This window comes from Tachypleus tridentatus, chromosome 7, assembly GCF_004210375.1.
Source record: "Tachypleus tridentatus isolate NWPU-2018 chromosome 7, ASM421037v1, whole genome shotgun sequence".
NCBI lineage: Eukaryota > Metazoa > Arthropoda > Merostomata > Xiphosura > Limulidae > Tachypleus > Tachypleus tridentatus.
The window spans coordinates 161380289-161395967 of NC_134831.1; the positions used below are offsets into that span (position 1 = coordinate 161380289).

Consider the following 15679-nt stretch of genomic DNA (forward strand, 5'->3'; position numbering starts at 1 on the left):
ATTTATAAACACCGCTTTTTTAATACATGTATTAATAAAACCATAAAAGTTGGGCTCGGCATGGCCAGGTGGTCAAGGCACTCGAGTGGCAATCTGAGGGTCACGGGTTCGAATCCCTGTCACACCAAAGATACTCGTCCTTTCAGCTGTAGCGGCGTTATAATGTGACGGTAAAAGAGTAGTCCAAGAGTTGGGGATGGGTGGTGATGAATAGCTAGCTGCCTTCCCTCTAGTCTTACACTGCTAAATTCAAAACAAACCATAAAAGTTTAACAGTCTATAATAAATGATAATATAAAATGTAGTTTTGTTCAATAACAATACACTGAAACTCAGAGTAACATAAATTTGCATGTATACTGACGGCTCTAGAATTTTTTAGGGTAAGGTTGATATATTTCTAGCTGTGGGTTTTGTATTTATTACAAAGCTATTAAGACTATTGCTGTCGTCTCTAATTTTGAACTATCAGTCATCAATAACCTATCACCTACCATCCACGCAAGGGATTGACTATTATTCTTATAATGCATCCACAACATAATTACAGTGCGGAAAATATCTTATGATATTAGTTCGTCTTCTCCGAAATCTAGAGCTCTGCCGAAGGGCAAATCTCCACTATTCATGGTGTTTATTTCTAAAATCTTTGTGTAGTTGTATATACAAATGTGTAGTATATAAATATATACAGTGTCTTTAATCGCGTGTATGTCTTTGTGAGTGTATATATAACATCACAACGTTCTCGGACAACATAGGACCTATTGGTCCATCTTGCCTTTCCACATTGTAAGCTAAATTAAAATAAAAAAGCTTTAAGCCAGCCCTTATGATTCATATACTTATCAAACTTTTCCTTAAACTCATTTAAATTTACTGCCTCTACAACATTCAGAAGCAACTCATTCCAAAGGCTAACCGCCTTGTTAGAAAAATAAAACTGTCTTAGGTGAAGGTGATTCCTACCTTGCCAAAATTTATACTCTTTCCTCTAGTCATACTATTGTCATTGTTAAATATAAAAAACTGATACATCAACATTATCAATTTCCTTTAAAATCTTAAACACTTCAATCAGATCCCCCTAACTCTTATTTTTTTCAAGACAAAATAATCTGAGAAATTTTAGCCTCTCGTCGTATGAAAAAACCCCTATCCCTGGCACCATTCTCTATACATTTCCAACAGTTTGATGTTTTCCTAACATTAGGAGCCTAAAATGGAACACGTACAAAAGAAAATTGTACATGTTATGCCGAGAACTTAACAATGAATAATTTATGTTGAAATGAATATTCAGGTAAATTTAAAAAAATATACATGATACTATTTATCCATTACTTCACAAACTTCAATTGAACATGTGTAAGTCTCCTTTAATAACAATTTTGTACCGTACTGAAGACTTTATACGTTTTAATCCTTCGATATAAGTATTACACTGTACTGTATCGAACTATCTAGGAGTATATAATAGAAAAAAAAAAAAAGGTAAAGAAAATATTGAAAAGCTTATTCTTGTCAGATCGTGATCTACAAAATGAAGTTTGGCTTGTTAGTAAGCACTCAAGTATACCACGTTTTTATTTACTTCTTTATTCATTAAAAAAATCAAAATTCTCAATTTGCTATGTATATAGTATAGATGTAGAGTGCTGGTCAAGTGAGTGATTAAATGCACTTGTTCTAGCTACCTACTAAACTGGGTCACATAGCTAATGTCACATACAGTTTTTCATAAGAACTGCTGTCAAGTGAAGTATACCGTACGGAAATGGACGTGAATATTTTATACTGACAAATCAATGTGGATACTTTAGTCAAACAACAGCTCTTATATTGTAATGAGAGTGACACTCAGTCATATGAGCAGTACCTGTAACTTGAAAATGTAGTATATAAACATATCCTGTGATTTCATCTTCTTGTATTAATGGCTCCTTCATGGCTTTCTTTCTTAGTTTCATACAGTACCTGCCACATCTTCACCCACCTAGATTCCTAGAACAACGTTCTTTACTACAATGTAACTTATTAAGACCAGAGGCTTAAGTTGTCGTTTCAATTCGCGTGGCCTATTCCTTGGGTGATGAGAAACAAAGGTTTCTGTGTATCCAAAGTTGTCTTTCAAGCCCAAAGACCCTTTATAGGCTTGAAATATATTAAGTCTAAAATCATGCCACGAATTTGTTTGTATATCTCTTTGTATTAATATTGGAACTTTTCAAAATTTCATATTTGTGCAACTACGTATAGTTTCCACGTAACACATTGACTAAGAAGGCTGTTTAAGTTCTTTTTGGTTTAGCTACTTATTGTTCTATGTCACTGACAGAGAGTACCAGTTTTTGTTTTCCCATGGTAAAAACAACTATAAGGTCATCTGCAGTACGTGAAGTTAGATAATTATATTTTTCTTGTTCTTAGAGGCACAGCGGTATTTCTATAGACTTATATAGTTAGAAACCGGGTTTTGTTAACCGAGATATGCAGAGCACAGATAATGCATTGTGTTTAGCGTTGTGCTTAAGTTCAAACAAACAAACATGTTTTACTTTGGCAGTCAAGTGACATCTTGAGGTAATGATATCCCTTGTGTTTTATTGGTAATAACCAGTCACATGGATAGATCTAACAACTCTGGGCAAGTTTGATGTTAAGAACTTAAGTAAATAGAATAAAATTTAGATAGTTTGGAACATGATTTTAATTTAATTAGTCTTGTATATGTTCTTATGTGAACAAATCAAGCTAGTACATCTTGGTACAGCGTATACCTAATTCTCTAATAAATGTGACTGCCAGTTGTGGAAAGTAAAATACATTTTCACTGTGTTGATTTGAACAGAGATTTTTTTATTGTAATTGTACATTTATGTTCAGCCTCTCCTTTTTTCTTGGGAACTCATTTAGTCATAGAATACAGAATTATTTAGCAGTAAATATTAAACATCTTGATGAATCTCCCGTTATCTTGCGGACATATCTTGTCACTCTTAAGGATGACCAGTGCTATCTCAAAATACGACACAGTAGACAGGAAGGATGAAAATTAGTGCTCTGCCTATAGGATATGTTATTGCAAAAGTTTCTGTGTGTCACATGTGTGACGGATTTAGTATCATATATCTATTTTATTATTGATGTTTGTTTAAGTTAAGTTTATATTTAGAAATGTACATATGCTATTAAATCTCTATTGCGAAATCTCCGCCAATTCACTAAAATTGTGGAAGATTCTCGAGTGTAAGAAAGAACAATATATCTGTGTACGTAAACACTAGTGTATTGTTTATATTTTTCTGCAGGCTGAAATTTCGAAAAACTCTCCTCACGCTATAAATGTAACCAACGCAACGCACTAAGCGAATTATATATTATTAGTTTGCTACAGTTGGTACACGATAAACTTCTGAAGCTATAACTGTGCTTAATGCTTATTAATCGGGAACTTCAGATATTTCACCAGGAACGTTAAATTTCTCATATAACAATCGTTGAACTCCAGCAGATTCACAGGGGACATTCATATTTTAGAAGACATTATATAATTTCAGCTGTGAAAAACTCGCATGCGATTAGCAAAGAGCAAAGAACGCAAAGATAGCAAGTTCCCTGTTAATTAAGTGAATTGTACCTACTTCAACTCAACGTTAATTTGTTCAGCGTGAATCCTCGATAAGATACCAAGGAAGTTCCAGACCAGATAGATGTTGTTTGTACATTTCTAAAAAAATTGTATATAGATCATTATTTGTAACAACCGTCATTGTAAATTGTATTATTGTTTGTATATTAAAATATATTTGTATTAAAAAAGAAAATGTTGTTAGCAAATATCATAAATTGGACATACATCGACATTTATTTAACTCCAAAGTCTAAATTATAATTTAACTCAGTTTCAGACTATCATTCTCAAGTATTGAAGAGTAATTTCTTTGGCCTGGCATGGCCGAGCGCGTAAGGCGTGCGACTCCTAATCCGAGGGTCGCGGGTTCGCCCCCGCGTCGCGCTAAACATGCTCGCCCTCCTAGCCGTGGGTGTGTATAATGTGACGGTCAATCCCACTATTCGTTGGTAAAAGAGTAGCCCAAGAGTTGGCGGTGGGTGGTGATGACTAGCTGCCTTCCCTCTAGTCTTACACTGCTAAATTAGGGACGGCTAGCACAGATAGCCCTCGAGTAGCTTTGTGCGAAATTCCAAAACAAACAAACAAACAGTAATTTCTTTTAAGTCACATTGTGCTGATATAATAAGAACAAAAAACAAAACAAAAAGCGTTCTTTTGGACAGTGAAAGGTAAGTCTTTATTATAGGTTTACAGTGGACTAGTTTTAGCAACATAGTCACTATCATCATTTGTGATTTTACTCTTGATACACAAGTGTACTTGAGAATGAAAACACCAGTAATTGAAACGTCGTATTTGTTTTTAAGTTACTCTTCTTTACTGTAAAAACTGTAACTTGTAATGAAATATTAGTTGTATTCAGTAAGGACCCTTAAAATGAAACCATTATTGTTTAGCGTTAAAGGGTTTTTTTTTTCTGATTTGATATTTGGAGTATTATATTTGTTCAAGTTAGGCTCCTGATTTAATCGTGCTTGAAATTAACAAAGTTATTTTATTATATTTCATGTGAATCTTGCAACATTTGTTTCATTTGACATTTTAATTTGGTTTTTTTAGAGCATTTCTTTGTGAGTGTGTATATAATTTTTGTATACTGTAATTTCTTTTATTGCTGAATGATGTGATACCTGTTTTCTTTCTCTTTCATGATATAGCAGTGTTCTGCACCAATTTCTTGAAAATTGTTCAATACATTTTAATTTATTTTTAACTTTTAAAGTTAAAGATGGCCAAGTAAACCTAGAAGCAAAGGGTAAAGTGTGATATGCAGGTATGTTTTATACCAATTATTTAATATTAATTTTTTCCCAAAATTTCTCTACATGCAATGTATGTAATCTTAATATAAAATGCCAGTCGAGGGAGCCATGAAGTACTTCTTACTTTAGCTACTAACTGAACTAGATCACTCAACTATGGTATCACACGTACTTTCTTGTGGGAAATATTCCTATAAAATACAGTCTACTATACAGAAATCGACAGTGATATTTTCCATTAACAAATCAGGTGATGCCTCAAAGGGATTATGGTCGAAATATATTAATCTAACAGACATGCTTGATTTGGTGGCTTTCTAGTGAAGTTGAACGTATATAATTTCGTAACGAACACATTTTTTTGTTTCTATTAATTATATTCCTGTGTTTTAAATTGTAATATGCCTGATTTTACAGGTATTTTTATATGCCAATTATTTTGCCTACATACATTGTTTTGTGCTCCTATAACCATGTTGTGTGTCTCTTCTTGCAGCTATATGTCATGTACTTTATCTCGTAATTATAACATTATAGCCTTTGCACCTATTCTTATAATTATAAAGATGTAATATTTTTACCATTATAACTATTTAACTGCTGCTGTAATAATGTGTATACTCTAATTTCACTTCACTTATAATTTGTATTCACAAGTTCCATACACAATTTTTCATGAAGAGTTTTCCGATTCTCATAAAGACTTCGTCATCAGTAGCAGGTATTAAGTGTTTTTCACGAACTGTAAGTGCAATGTATTCTTCATTGTTTATGAATCCTATCGTAAAACTTATTGATGGTTGCAGTTAATGCAGATTACATAGGTTTCTAATGGTTTTTTGTCTTTAAAATCTTATGTTCTACAGTAATTTCTTTACAATGAACCGAAAAATGATTTTCTTTTTTCTTCATCACGTACAGATTTTTCACCGAACGTCATGTGTACTTTTGCATAAGTGAATCGTTTTCATTGTTACTGGGCCATATTTTATTGCTTAGGATGTTGACAATCACTGGCTAGAGATTTCTTTAGACCAATCCTGACGTGAATATTATTGGTCGTTCTAGAACTCACGAGGAACACACCGCTAGTATATAAACGGTTAACAGGCCACATGATGTGTCACTTCTGGAAAGTATTTGTTTGTACGTGCACTTTGACATTATTTTTTCATATTATTTATTCATTCTTATGGCAACAAGAAATTGTATAAATGTCTCAAAAATATTCTGTTATATTTGTGGCAAATTTCATATAAGTAAGAGTTCTTTTCTTCACAATTTGTTAAAAAAAATCCTTACAATAGAAAACATGAATATTATTTTCAAAATCTGAATAGCTCTATTATGGAAAATCCATTATTATAACCAGAACAACTTTTATGAAGTTAAAATTTACAGGCCTGTGTTATTAGACTAAACATTTGCTATTATCCCATTATAAGGTTTGCTAATTAATTATTTATGAATGGGGAAAAGATACGAAAAATGAGGGAATAATTATTTTTGTTACTTGTCATGCACAAGTGCTTACAAACAGTCATCACATAACCATAAATTAATATCACCTGGTATGTTTTTTCTGATTTAAAAATTTATTTACCAGTAACACTAAATTATAGTCAGTTAGTTTTAAGTTTTCCATGCTCCATACAATCTTTCAGCAGTAAAACAAAAATGTTTTAGCTACAAAGAATATTTTCAATTAAAGTATTACTGTAACAAAGTGTTAAATACTATTCTGACCATATATTAAATCTTTTCTGACAAACAATTTAGAAAAAAAACTAGTAATATTCACTTGCCTTCTACGAACACAAAGACCTGAATAATATAAAGCAAAAACACATCACCAAAAGAATGTTAAACAACACATTTATTTCAATCTTATTGTCTAAATGGCAGATAAAAAATTTAATTCACCAGTTTCAACAACGTACTGTAGACTACTAGTGTGTTATCAACAATATCAACTATCTTGTAAGACCATTACAACAGTGTAGTTAAAACTTTCTGCAATTTCTCTGGTGCTTAAACTTCAGAAGTTCATTCTGGAAATAGTTAAAGCATGTCAATTCGCTTTTGAAAAAAAAAAAAATACTGCTCATTCTTATAAAGGAGTAAGTTAGATAGGACTCTGAGTAAACATCACAACTTAAAGATATAACAAAAATACTCGAAATAACATTGTTGTGGTAGTAAAAGTTTGATATGTTTCCAATATTCCAATCACAAAATACTAGCATTCCAAAATACATGGCATAAACTTCAGCCCTACTAGACCAACAAAAACAAAGGAGACTAAGTCTTGGCAACATTTGGAGGGAGGGAGGGGGAAGCCTCAATTGAGAATCTTTCTCAAATTCATTTTATTTTGTATCCAAAATAAATTAATGTAATAACATAAATTTATATGTTTTTTTCTAAATAAATGAAAACAAATGTTAAACTAATATTAAATTTCTTTAATACAGCTAAACAAACCTTAAGCTCAGTGATGTATTAAAAATTAAAATAGTTGTTTTCAATTACTGTTAATATATATTTTATACACATATCTATGGCACAACTATATTTACACTATATATATATACAAACAATGTCAATACCATCAAATAATTTTTCCACAGACTCAACACAAACAACTGACTTTCTTGTGTTACTAACATTTCATCATCAAAAATATTAAAGAAATGAAAAATAATATATTGAACACAAATAATTAATGGTAATTATTGGGAAAAACATATCAGATTAAATAATCACCAAAGTAATTTATTTTGTATTGACACTGGTATGCTATCTGTTCGTGTATCAGCACAGGCTTCTGACATAAAAAAACAAGAAAGAAAGAATACATTCCAAAAGGTAGAACTGATGTTTACCCAATATCCCCTTGGTTTTTGACTAATGTTAAAACACACACTGTACCAAAATAATTGTTCTATTCTCAACGTTAAGGTAACTATACAGCATTCTGACCTTGAAAGCTATCCTTTTATTCAATAGCAGTGAGTTACCTTATAGTTTTAAACCTGCTTTAATACTGTCAGTTTTGTTGTTGGTAAATGAGTACAAGTTTTATGATGTATTTGAATTACTGCAAGTATTATAAGCTTTCAAATTAAATTCTGTTTATTATTGTCAGTTAGATACATTTTATATCAATATGTCACATGGCTATGAAGGTCTAATTCTATTTAGCAAAAATGAAAAATCTTAGCCTCTGAAAAAGGCAGGTTATGTTGTATGATGATAAAACATTAGAAAATTTAAGGCTTAACTTGTCATTCAAACTTCTAGAAAAACATGAAGTCAGTTAAGTGTTGTAGCATAGTTTTAGATTAGATTGTTACAGGAGAAAAAAATTAATCTTTGAAACATACAGTTAATTTACATATACATGTTTCACTGGAGCAACAAAGAATGAAATCTAAGTTAATCATCTGTACAACTCACAGATCAAGGTTATAACAAAGATATAAAACATGCTGAACTGTTAAACATATACTAACATATACCTTGGTTTTAACACACATCCTGAACTGTGAACATGTACTGATACAGACCTGGGTTTAAACAAACACATAAAACATGCTGAACTGTAAACATGTTCTAACACAGACCTCGGTTAAACAAACACATTAAACATGTTGATTTGTAAACATGCACTAACAGAGACTTGGGTTTAAACAAACACATAAAACACACTGAACTGTAAAACATGTATTAACACAGACCTGGGTTTAAACAAACACATAAAACATGTTAAACTGTAAACATGCATTAGCACAGACTTCAGTTTAAACAAACACATAAAACATGCTGAACTCTGAACACGTGCTAAAACAGACCTGGGTTTAAATAAGCACATAAAATGTGTTGAACTGTAAACACGTACTAAAACAGACCTGGGTTTAAATAAGCACATGAAACATGTTGAACTGTGAATATTTAGAGTTATGAATAAGCATCTTAGAAACCTGAGAGTGGTTAAAGGTAGAATCTAGTCAGTTTCATTTGTGATATATCTGCATTGTCAATGATGTAATGAACATTTACAGATTAGTAGAAAAATACCATATATCACAAAAAAACATTTGTGTCAACTTGCTATAACGTGTTTCTTTTTTAATGTGCTTCTTTTAACAACTAATACAAGTTCAACTAAACCAAGTGTGTTTGCTTTACAAAATAAAAGCTTTTATGTCCAATACAGGTTGTCCATTACAAACCTCACTGCAGTAAATATGTGATGTGACATATTACAAGATAGGCAAGACAGTTTAAATATAAGTTCATAATTTGTGACTCAAAAAATATGGCTAAACAATGCTTGTTTGTTTGTTTCTGAATTTCGCACAAAGCTACCCGAGGGCTACCTGTGCTAGCCTTCCCTAATTTAGCAGTGTAAGACTAGAGGGAAGGCAGCTAGTCATCACCACCCACCGCCAACTCTTGGGCTACTCTTTTTCCAATGAATAGTGGGATTGACCGTGACATTATAACGCCCCCACGGCTGAAAGGGCGAGCATGTTTGGCGCTATGGGAATAAGAACCCATGACCCTTAGATTACGAGTCGCACGCCTTAACACGCTTGGCCATGCCAGGCGAGTAAACAATGCATTAACTTTTTCTTAATATAGTCATTTTGTAACCTCTTTGGCATCAACCACACAAGGACAATTTTACTCATGTGGAGAGTTAAGAACATGTAGTACTAATAGTATGGCATATACAGGAGGTATTGGAATGATTAGTAAGTAACATAATAAATTGTCCTGTACACAAGAAGTATATTTTGTTATGATATGTTACCACACCAAACACAAGACTGGTGTTCAAAATTCTTACAAAGGTTTTCACTTTGCTGATGAAGTATTAATGTGTTCACGGCAATCCTTAATACTCGTGTCTAGTAGAAGTGTTAAAAAATTACCTTTTTCCTTAAAATTAAGTTTAAATTTTACTGACCAAACTTGACAATGCCACAAACATTTCTGTAGTTTAAGAAACCAACAAAAAACATGTGGCACTTTTATTACAAACTTCACTTAAAAAAAAAGCTCAAAAATGCAAAACTTGTAATGCAAAAATGATCTTTCTTCTGTGCAGAAAAATACATCTCTGATAAGGTAACTGCTGGTGTGGCACTAGGGTGTTATGTTTAATATCTAATGACAGAGTTACTTTATACGTGGTACTAAGTCATCACAAGTTCAAGTGTTCTTGGCTTTTTTACTATGCGTAAATGTGGTTTCCAGTTCAGAAGTTTCGGATAAGCTGTCATTGATATCTATATGGCTCTGTCCAGTCAGCCCCTGTTGAAAGGAGGTTAGACTTGAAGTTGAGTCTTTCAGACCATTGCTATAGGCTCCAGTGCTACAGCTACTACTTAAAGGGGAGCTATGAGGTAATATTTCCATGGTGGTTATGTCCTCTGTTGATCCATTTTCTCTAGCATCAGTTGAGTTTCTGTGTAAAGCTGGAAGTTTACATGCCATATCTAGCTTTCTTCCGAGTCCAATGAACTAAATACAACAAAATGAAATACGTTTATTTAAGCTAAACAACAATTTGTATTTTATATGTAATTACTTTGTAATACTCTTTCATTAAGAAATAGGTAGTGCAAAATTACAAACTGATAACCTCTACACCTTTAAATAGTAAACATTCAGTCCAAAGTAAAATGAACATTCTAAACAGGTAGTTCACAGTAAACTAGAATAGCAAGACACTGAATACAGGCACTGAATTATGTGGATTATGTGGTAACCTCAAGTAGTAATGCATTGAGTACAAACACTGTAGTGTGTAGTAATATCAAGCCATAATGCATTGAGTACAAACACTGTATTATGTAGTAACATCAAGCAGTAATTCACTGACTACAAACACAATATTACATAGAAATCTGAAGTAGTAACATGCCATATCCAAACAGTGTAAAGATGTATTATTTAATAATCTTAATTAATAATGCTCAAAAATAAACATTGTATACTAGTAATACACAACAAACTCAAGTAGTACAGTATAAAGAACAAACTGTGTTCAAACAAGGCAAATGTAAAAATATTCTGAAGTAGCAATGAAACAGAAATTCTAACTTGAGGATTTTTTCACCTCATCTACTGTATTCAATGCTGCTATATGAAGTGTTAAACTGCATTTTTATGTATATAGGCACTATTAAGTTTTATATTTTAAGTGAGAAATCAGTTAAAAAGACACATAGGACACTGTGTAAGTGTGAGATCTGAGTAACCTCAGTTAGTAAGACATAAGAATTATTTAAATATTCACAATCTGCCTAATTACATACTTTTTGGCAAATCAAACCCTTACTTACTTCTCCCATTACTGCAATTGGAGTTTCTCCTATTGTCTCAGCAACCTTGTGTTCTATAAGATAAAACATGTATTCATCATAGAGGAGTCGTATTAGATGAAAGGATCCGAAGCTGGCAGCACTACGAAGTGTCAGGTCTCTGATCACCATAGAGCTATACAAAAAAAATAACATAGGGTTAGAATACTGATTACTAATAACCTAGAATAATAATAAAGTAAAGCACATCTCAGTTTAAAAATATCAAACACAAAAGGAATTTTAAACAAACAAAGTAAACAGTCCTTATTGTTTGGAAAGTAGAATATAATCTAATGGATCTGCAGATTTATCTACTTTCTTTATAAGACTCGACATAAGTAACTGCACAACCAATTTAATTAGGACTAACACGATTCCAATATCTAATATACCTACTTACATAAGAGAAAATAGACAAAATATAAAAATATCCTTCCTAGAATGAGAAACCTATCAACTCCTATGAGGACAGTCACACAGGTTAAATCTTCTCTAAAAACAATTTTTCTTGTACTACTATTATTTGAAAAGGCAAATAAGTAGCAAAACAAGTGAAAGTACCAGGCAAAATATAAGGAGTGATTTATTATAAAGTCACCTATAAAATGACCACTTGAGGAGAAACTGTCGAGCAGCCTTAGGAAAATTAGGCTTCCCTTCAAAGGGTTGCAGGACTAGATTGACCACTGCCTCCAGCCAAGATGCCCACTGTTCAAGTGAATTCTGTTGCTGAAGAGTCATCTTAAAGTCTTGCTCTAAACGTTGCACCATTTCATCTTCACACTGACAGACCCATGAAGCTTGTTCCTATTCAAAATTAATAAAGCCCTTAATAAAAATCATTCCTATTCCTAAATATGATGAATTTCTTTAAAACTCTCAATTCAGCTGCAAAAAAATTCTTATACCTTATTTTGTTGTTAGGCACTGTTAGAAAGACAAAAAATATTTTCATCTTCAAATTTAAATACTGTTTTTTCATGATTAGACAGTTCTATTTTATATATACAAGTTTAAACATGATTAACATTAATTAAAACATTTCTTTTCATACTTTATTCTCCCATCTGTAGTAATTACAACTCCTTCTATCTATAAATCACAGATGTAGCAATAACTGACAGAGCATTATTGGTGACCTAAGACCACATCTTTTAAAACAGAATTGTCAATATATTTTTCAAGTCAGGTATCAAGAATTTTTGCTAATAATACTCTCTATGAATAACAATTTGTACATAATAAAAGTAGTCTTTTTCAATAAAGAATAATATTTTATTCATGCCACTATTTCAATAAAGTAAGCTTAAACATATTACTTAATAGATAATAATTTTGCTGCTGCCTACTATACTTGGTACACCTAACCAAATTTACATGATGTGTAACTTTCTGTAGCTTTTGGACAGATATAACAGAACATGAATAAATTGTCAGTGAAGAAGAAATTATTTAATGAAACTATGAAAAAATCACAGTATGGTTTGTTCTTAAATGTTCAAAACTTTCCATTATGTTCCTCTGCTTAATACTAGATGAGCTCCAGTTAGTCAATATCTCAAACAACCAGACTATTTACTCTATACTGTCGTCAGTAATTTATAATATGCTTTAATTACTCACATTTAAGCATTGGCAATAACTATTTTAGAAGATACATTTCATTAGTAATTGTTCAAACTCTATGCTTTGATTCACAAAAGGGTTGAAACAAAGAGTTGTACTAACACAGAAAAAAATTCATGTCAAAAAGAAAACTGGAAAACAAGAAGTCAATGATTACATTTTAAAGGGCTGATAGTTCCTTAACATCATAAACATTTTAATTTCCTTAACCCTAAATACAATCACAATGAAGGTTCTCATTCAAACTGTAGTAAATGTGTGTACTTGTGAATAGTAATTCTGAACAATCTTAAGTTGTGATGGACCTATTACTCATACTGTTAACAGGAATCTATATACAATAACAAGTGGTGAAACACCAAACAATGGAATAAGTTTTCTGTACAATCTTAAGTTGTAATGGACGTATTATTAGTACTGTTAACATTAATATATATACAGTAACAACAAGTGATCAAACACCAACACCAAACACTGGAACAGGCATTGCATAGAAATCTCAAATCCAAGGTTCAGCACTTCATTAGAAACCATAAAACTGTCTTTTATGCTATACTTGGTGTAATGTTAGGATCTTCCACTGGGTTGCCTCTAACGTGTGTGGCAACATTCAAATCTGCTATATAATAATATAAAAGAACATGATGTGTAGGAATGTAATGTAGACATAGTAAACATCTTGTTTAGGATTCTTACAGGATATAATTATGTGAAAGAAGTTTCTGCATTACAGATACTTTCTTATCTAACACAGATTAATAAAGTAGGACCATCCACAAACTTGTAACTGACATCATAGTAATATTCATCAAGTTGTTTCCTAATTTAAACAGCTAATTTTTAGTAATCTATAGTAGTGACAGGGTTAAATACTAATAATGACCAACCAGCAAACTGCTGGTTAGTATTCCATTTTTGCTAGAAAAACTTAGAAGGTCCTAGATGTAATTGCTACTATATAGTTCAAAAGACAGAGTAACATATTCTTACTGTCAAGTTTAAATACACTAGTAATACACATATTTCAGTCATTTCTGATGTAAGATTCTAAGTACAAAGGGTAACTATGATACTGGTTAAAAGGTTTTAATGTTTCACTTTCTGATACTATCCCAGTTCTGCAGCCCCCATTTCAGCAGTACACAGGTTATGTATGAGGAAATAGGGGACAGCAAGACTGCAACTTTAACTGTTATTACTGACAGCCATGGCAATTAACATATGAACATGTTGGTTATGCTCGCACCATACAACCTCTGCAGTGCAGTTTTGCCAACCTCATGGTTAGAAATACTCTTCTGAAGTGGTTTCTGATTGAAGGTAACAATAAAATAGAAATCACAAAAATTACAGATATTTTTTTCAAAATTCCCATTAATTTATGATCAACACAAATATTAAACCCAATGAATTTTAAATATTTTTAGGGCAGCTAAGCCATTGTTTTTGAAGCAATATCAAAATTAAATACTTGTTTCAAAATGAATTCATAAAGTTCTTTCCTACATTTCCCTTAGATGAAATACAAGAAATTATAAAATAACAATCACATGGAAAACTATGTAGAATGTTTAGATTACCAATTAAAATATGGGCAGTGTTCTATAAGGATGTGAGCATATTACATTTCCTTGAACAAGATTGAAACTCAATTCCATTTATCATAAATTTATCTAATAAATTTGTACAATATTTTATCTAAAACAAAATTAGATCTGAGTCTATATAAGCACATACTTTTTTTCTGCTGTTTCCTGTTTATCATACAGTGTGGAAAACCTGCATTCATTTAAATTCAGAGGAGTTTAAATATACATTTTGTTTTTGGAAATCATCTTTCTTTCACTATTTTATATGCATTTGCCACATTTTATCTTTGTAGTAGAGCATATAAATAAGAAAAAATAAGAAATTCTATTCACAATTTCACATTTGACGAACTTCAAATGTATTACCTAAAAAATTTTAACAGCCAGTTTCAGGATTGGAGATTTAATGAAATAATTCTTGTTTTCTTGCCAGTAGTGACCAAATAGTTTACCTCAAATATTTCAGAAAACCCTATAAAGTAATCTTCAAATTCATATTTTTAATATGTCCCTAAGGAACCAAGGGGTGTCTTTACACTACAATTTGTTGAATATAAAATGTATGCTCAATCCAGAAACCCCCAAGGACGATGGTTTTGGAGATATCTTTTTGAGACAAGTTTTAGTTTCTTAATTGATAAATTTTAAAGCAAAATACAGCATCTTGAAGTCTCCATACCATACTAGTCACTACTAAGGTCTACCTGCTAGGAGTAAATTCAATATATATCAATAAAACCATATTCTCAGCATCACTATCACACTTTATGCATCTGTTATCACCTTTTTATGTTTAACCTTCCATCGATATATGAAAAATTTTACCCCCTGCTGGTACAACACTAAAATCGGAGGTTCGATTCCCCTCAGTGGTCTCAGCAGATAGCCCGATGTGGCTTTGCTATAAGAAAACACACACGAACAATTTCACCTGTGATTCAATAGGGAAGGTAGAAAAATCATGATAGTCAGCAGCAGTATGAACAGACAGGAATATACTGAAAGCAGCTACAGGCACAATACTGTACTTGGCTTGCTGCAGAACATCTACCAAGTTGGTTATAAATGGTTCCTAATACTTCTGTGTCATTTGGAGACATTTATGTTTTTTATGCTTGTGAAACATTGGCAAATTTCAGCCACCTTACCACTTCAAATCAATTTTTGCAGCTCCACTGGTAGAAAACT

General features: G+C 31.9%; 1 protein-coding gene across 8 annotated transcripts in view; it reads right to left on the reverse strand.

Annotated features, from left to right (window-relative positions):
* Positions 1-6760: 6760 nt before the first annotated feature.
* The window catches only part of LOC143257055 (DNA-binding protein RFX2-like), a 79351-nt gene continuing 70432 nt past the window's right edge, over positions 6761-15679 (reverse strand). For all 8 annotated transcript variants that reach the window (XM_076515171.1, XM_076515175.1, XM_076515174.1 and 5 more), the window contains 3 exons: positions 11875-12083; positions 11256-11409; positions 6761-10431 (listed from right to left, as the gene is read on the reverse strand). In XM_076515171.1, coding sequence (XP_076371286.1) covers positions 10120-10431; positions 11256-11409; positions 11875-12083 — 675 coding nt within the window. In that variant the 3' untranslated portion in view covers positions 6761-10119. The remainder of the gene's footprint in view (positions 10432-11255; positions 11410-11874; positions 12084-15679) is intronic.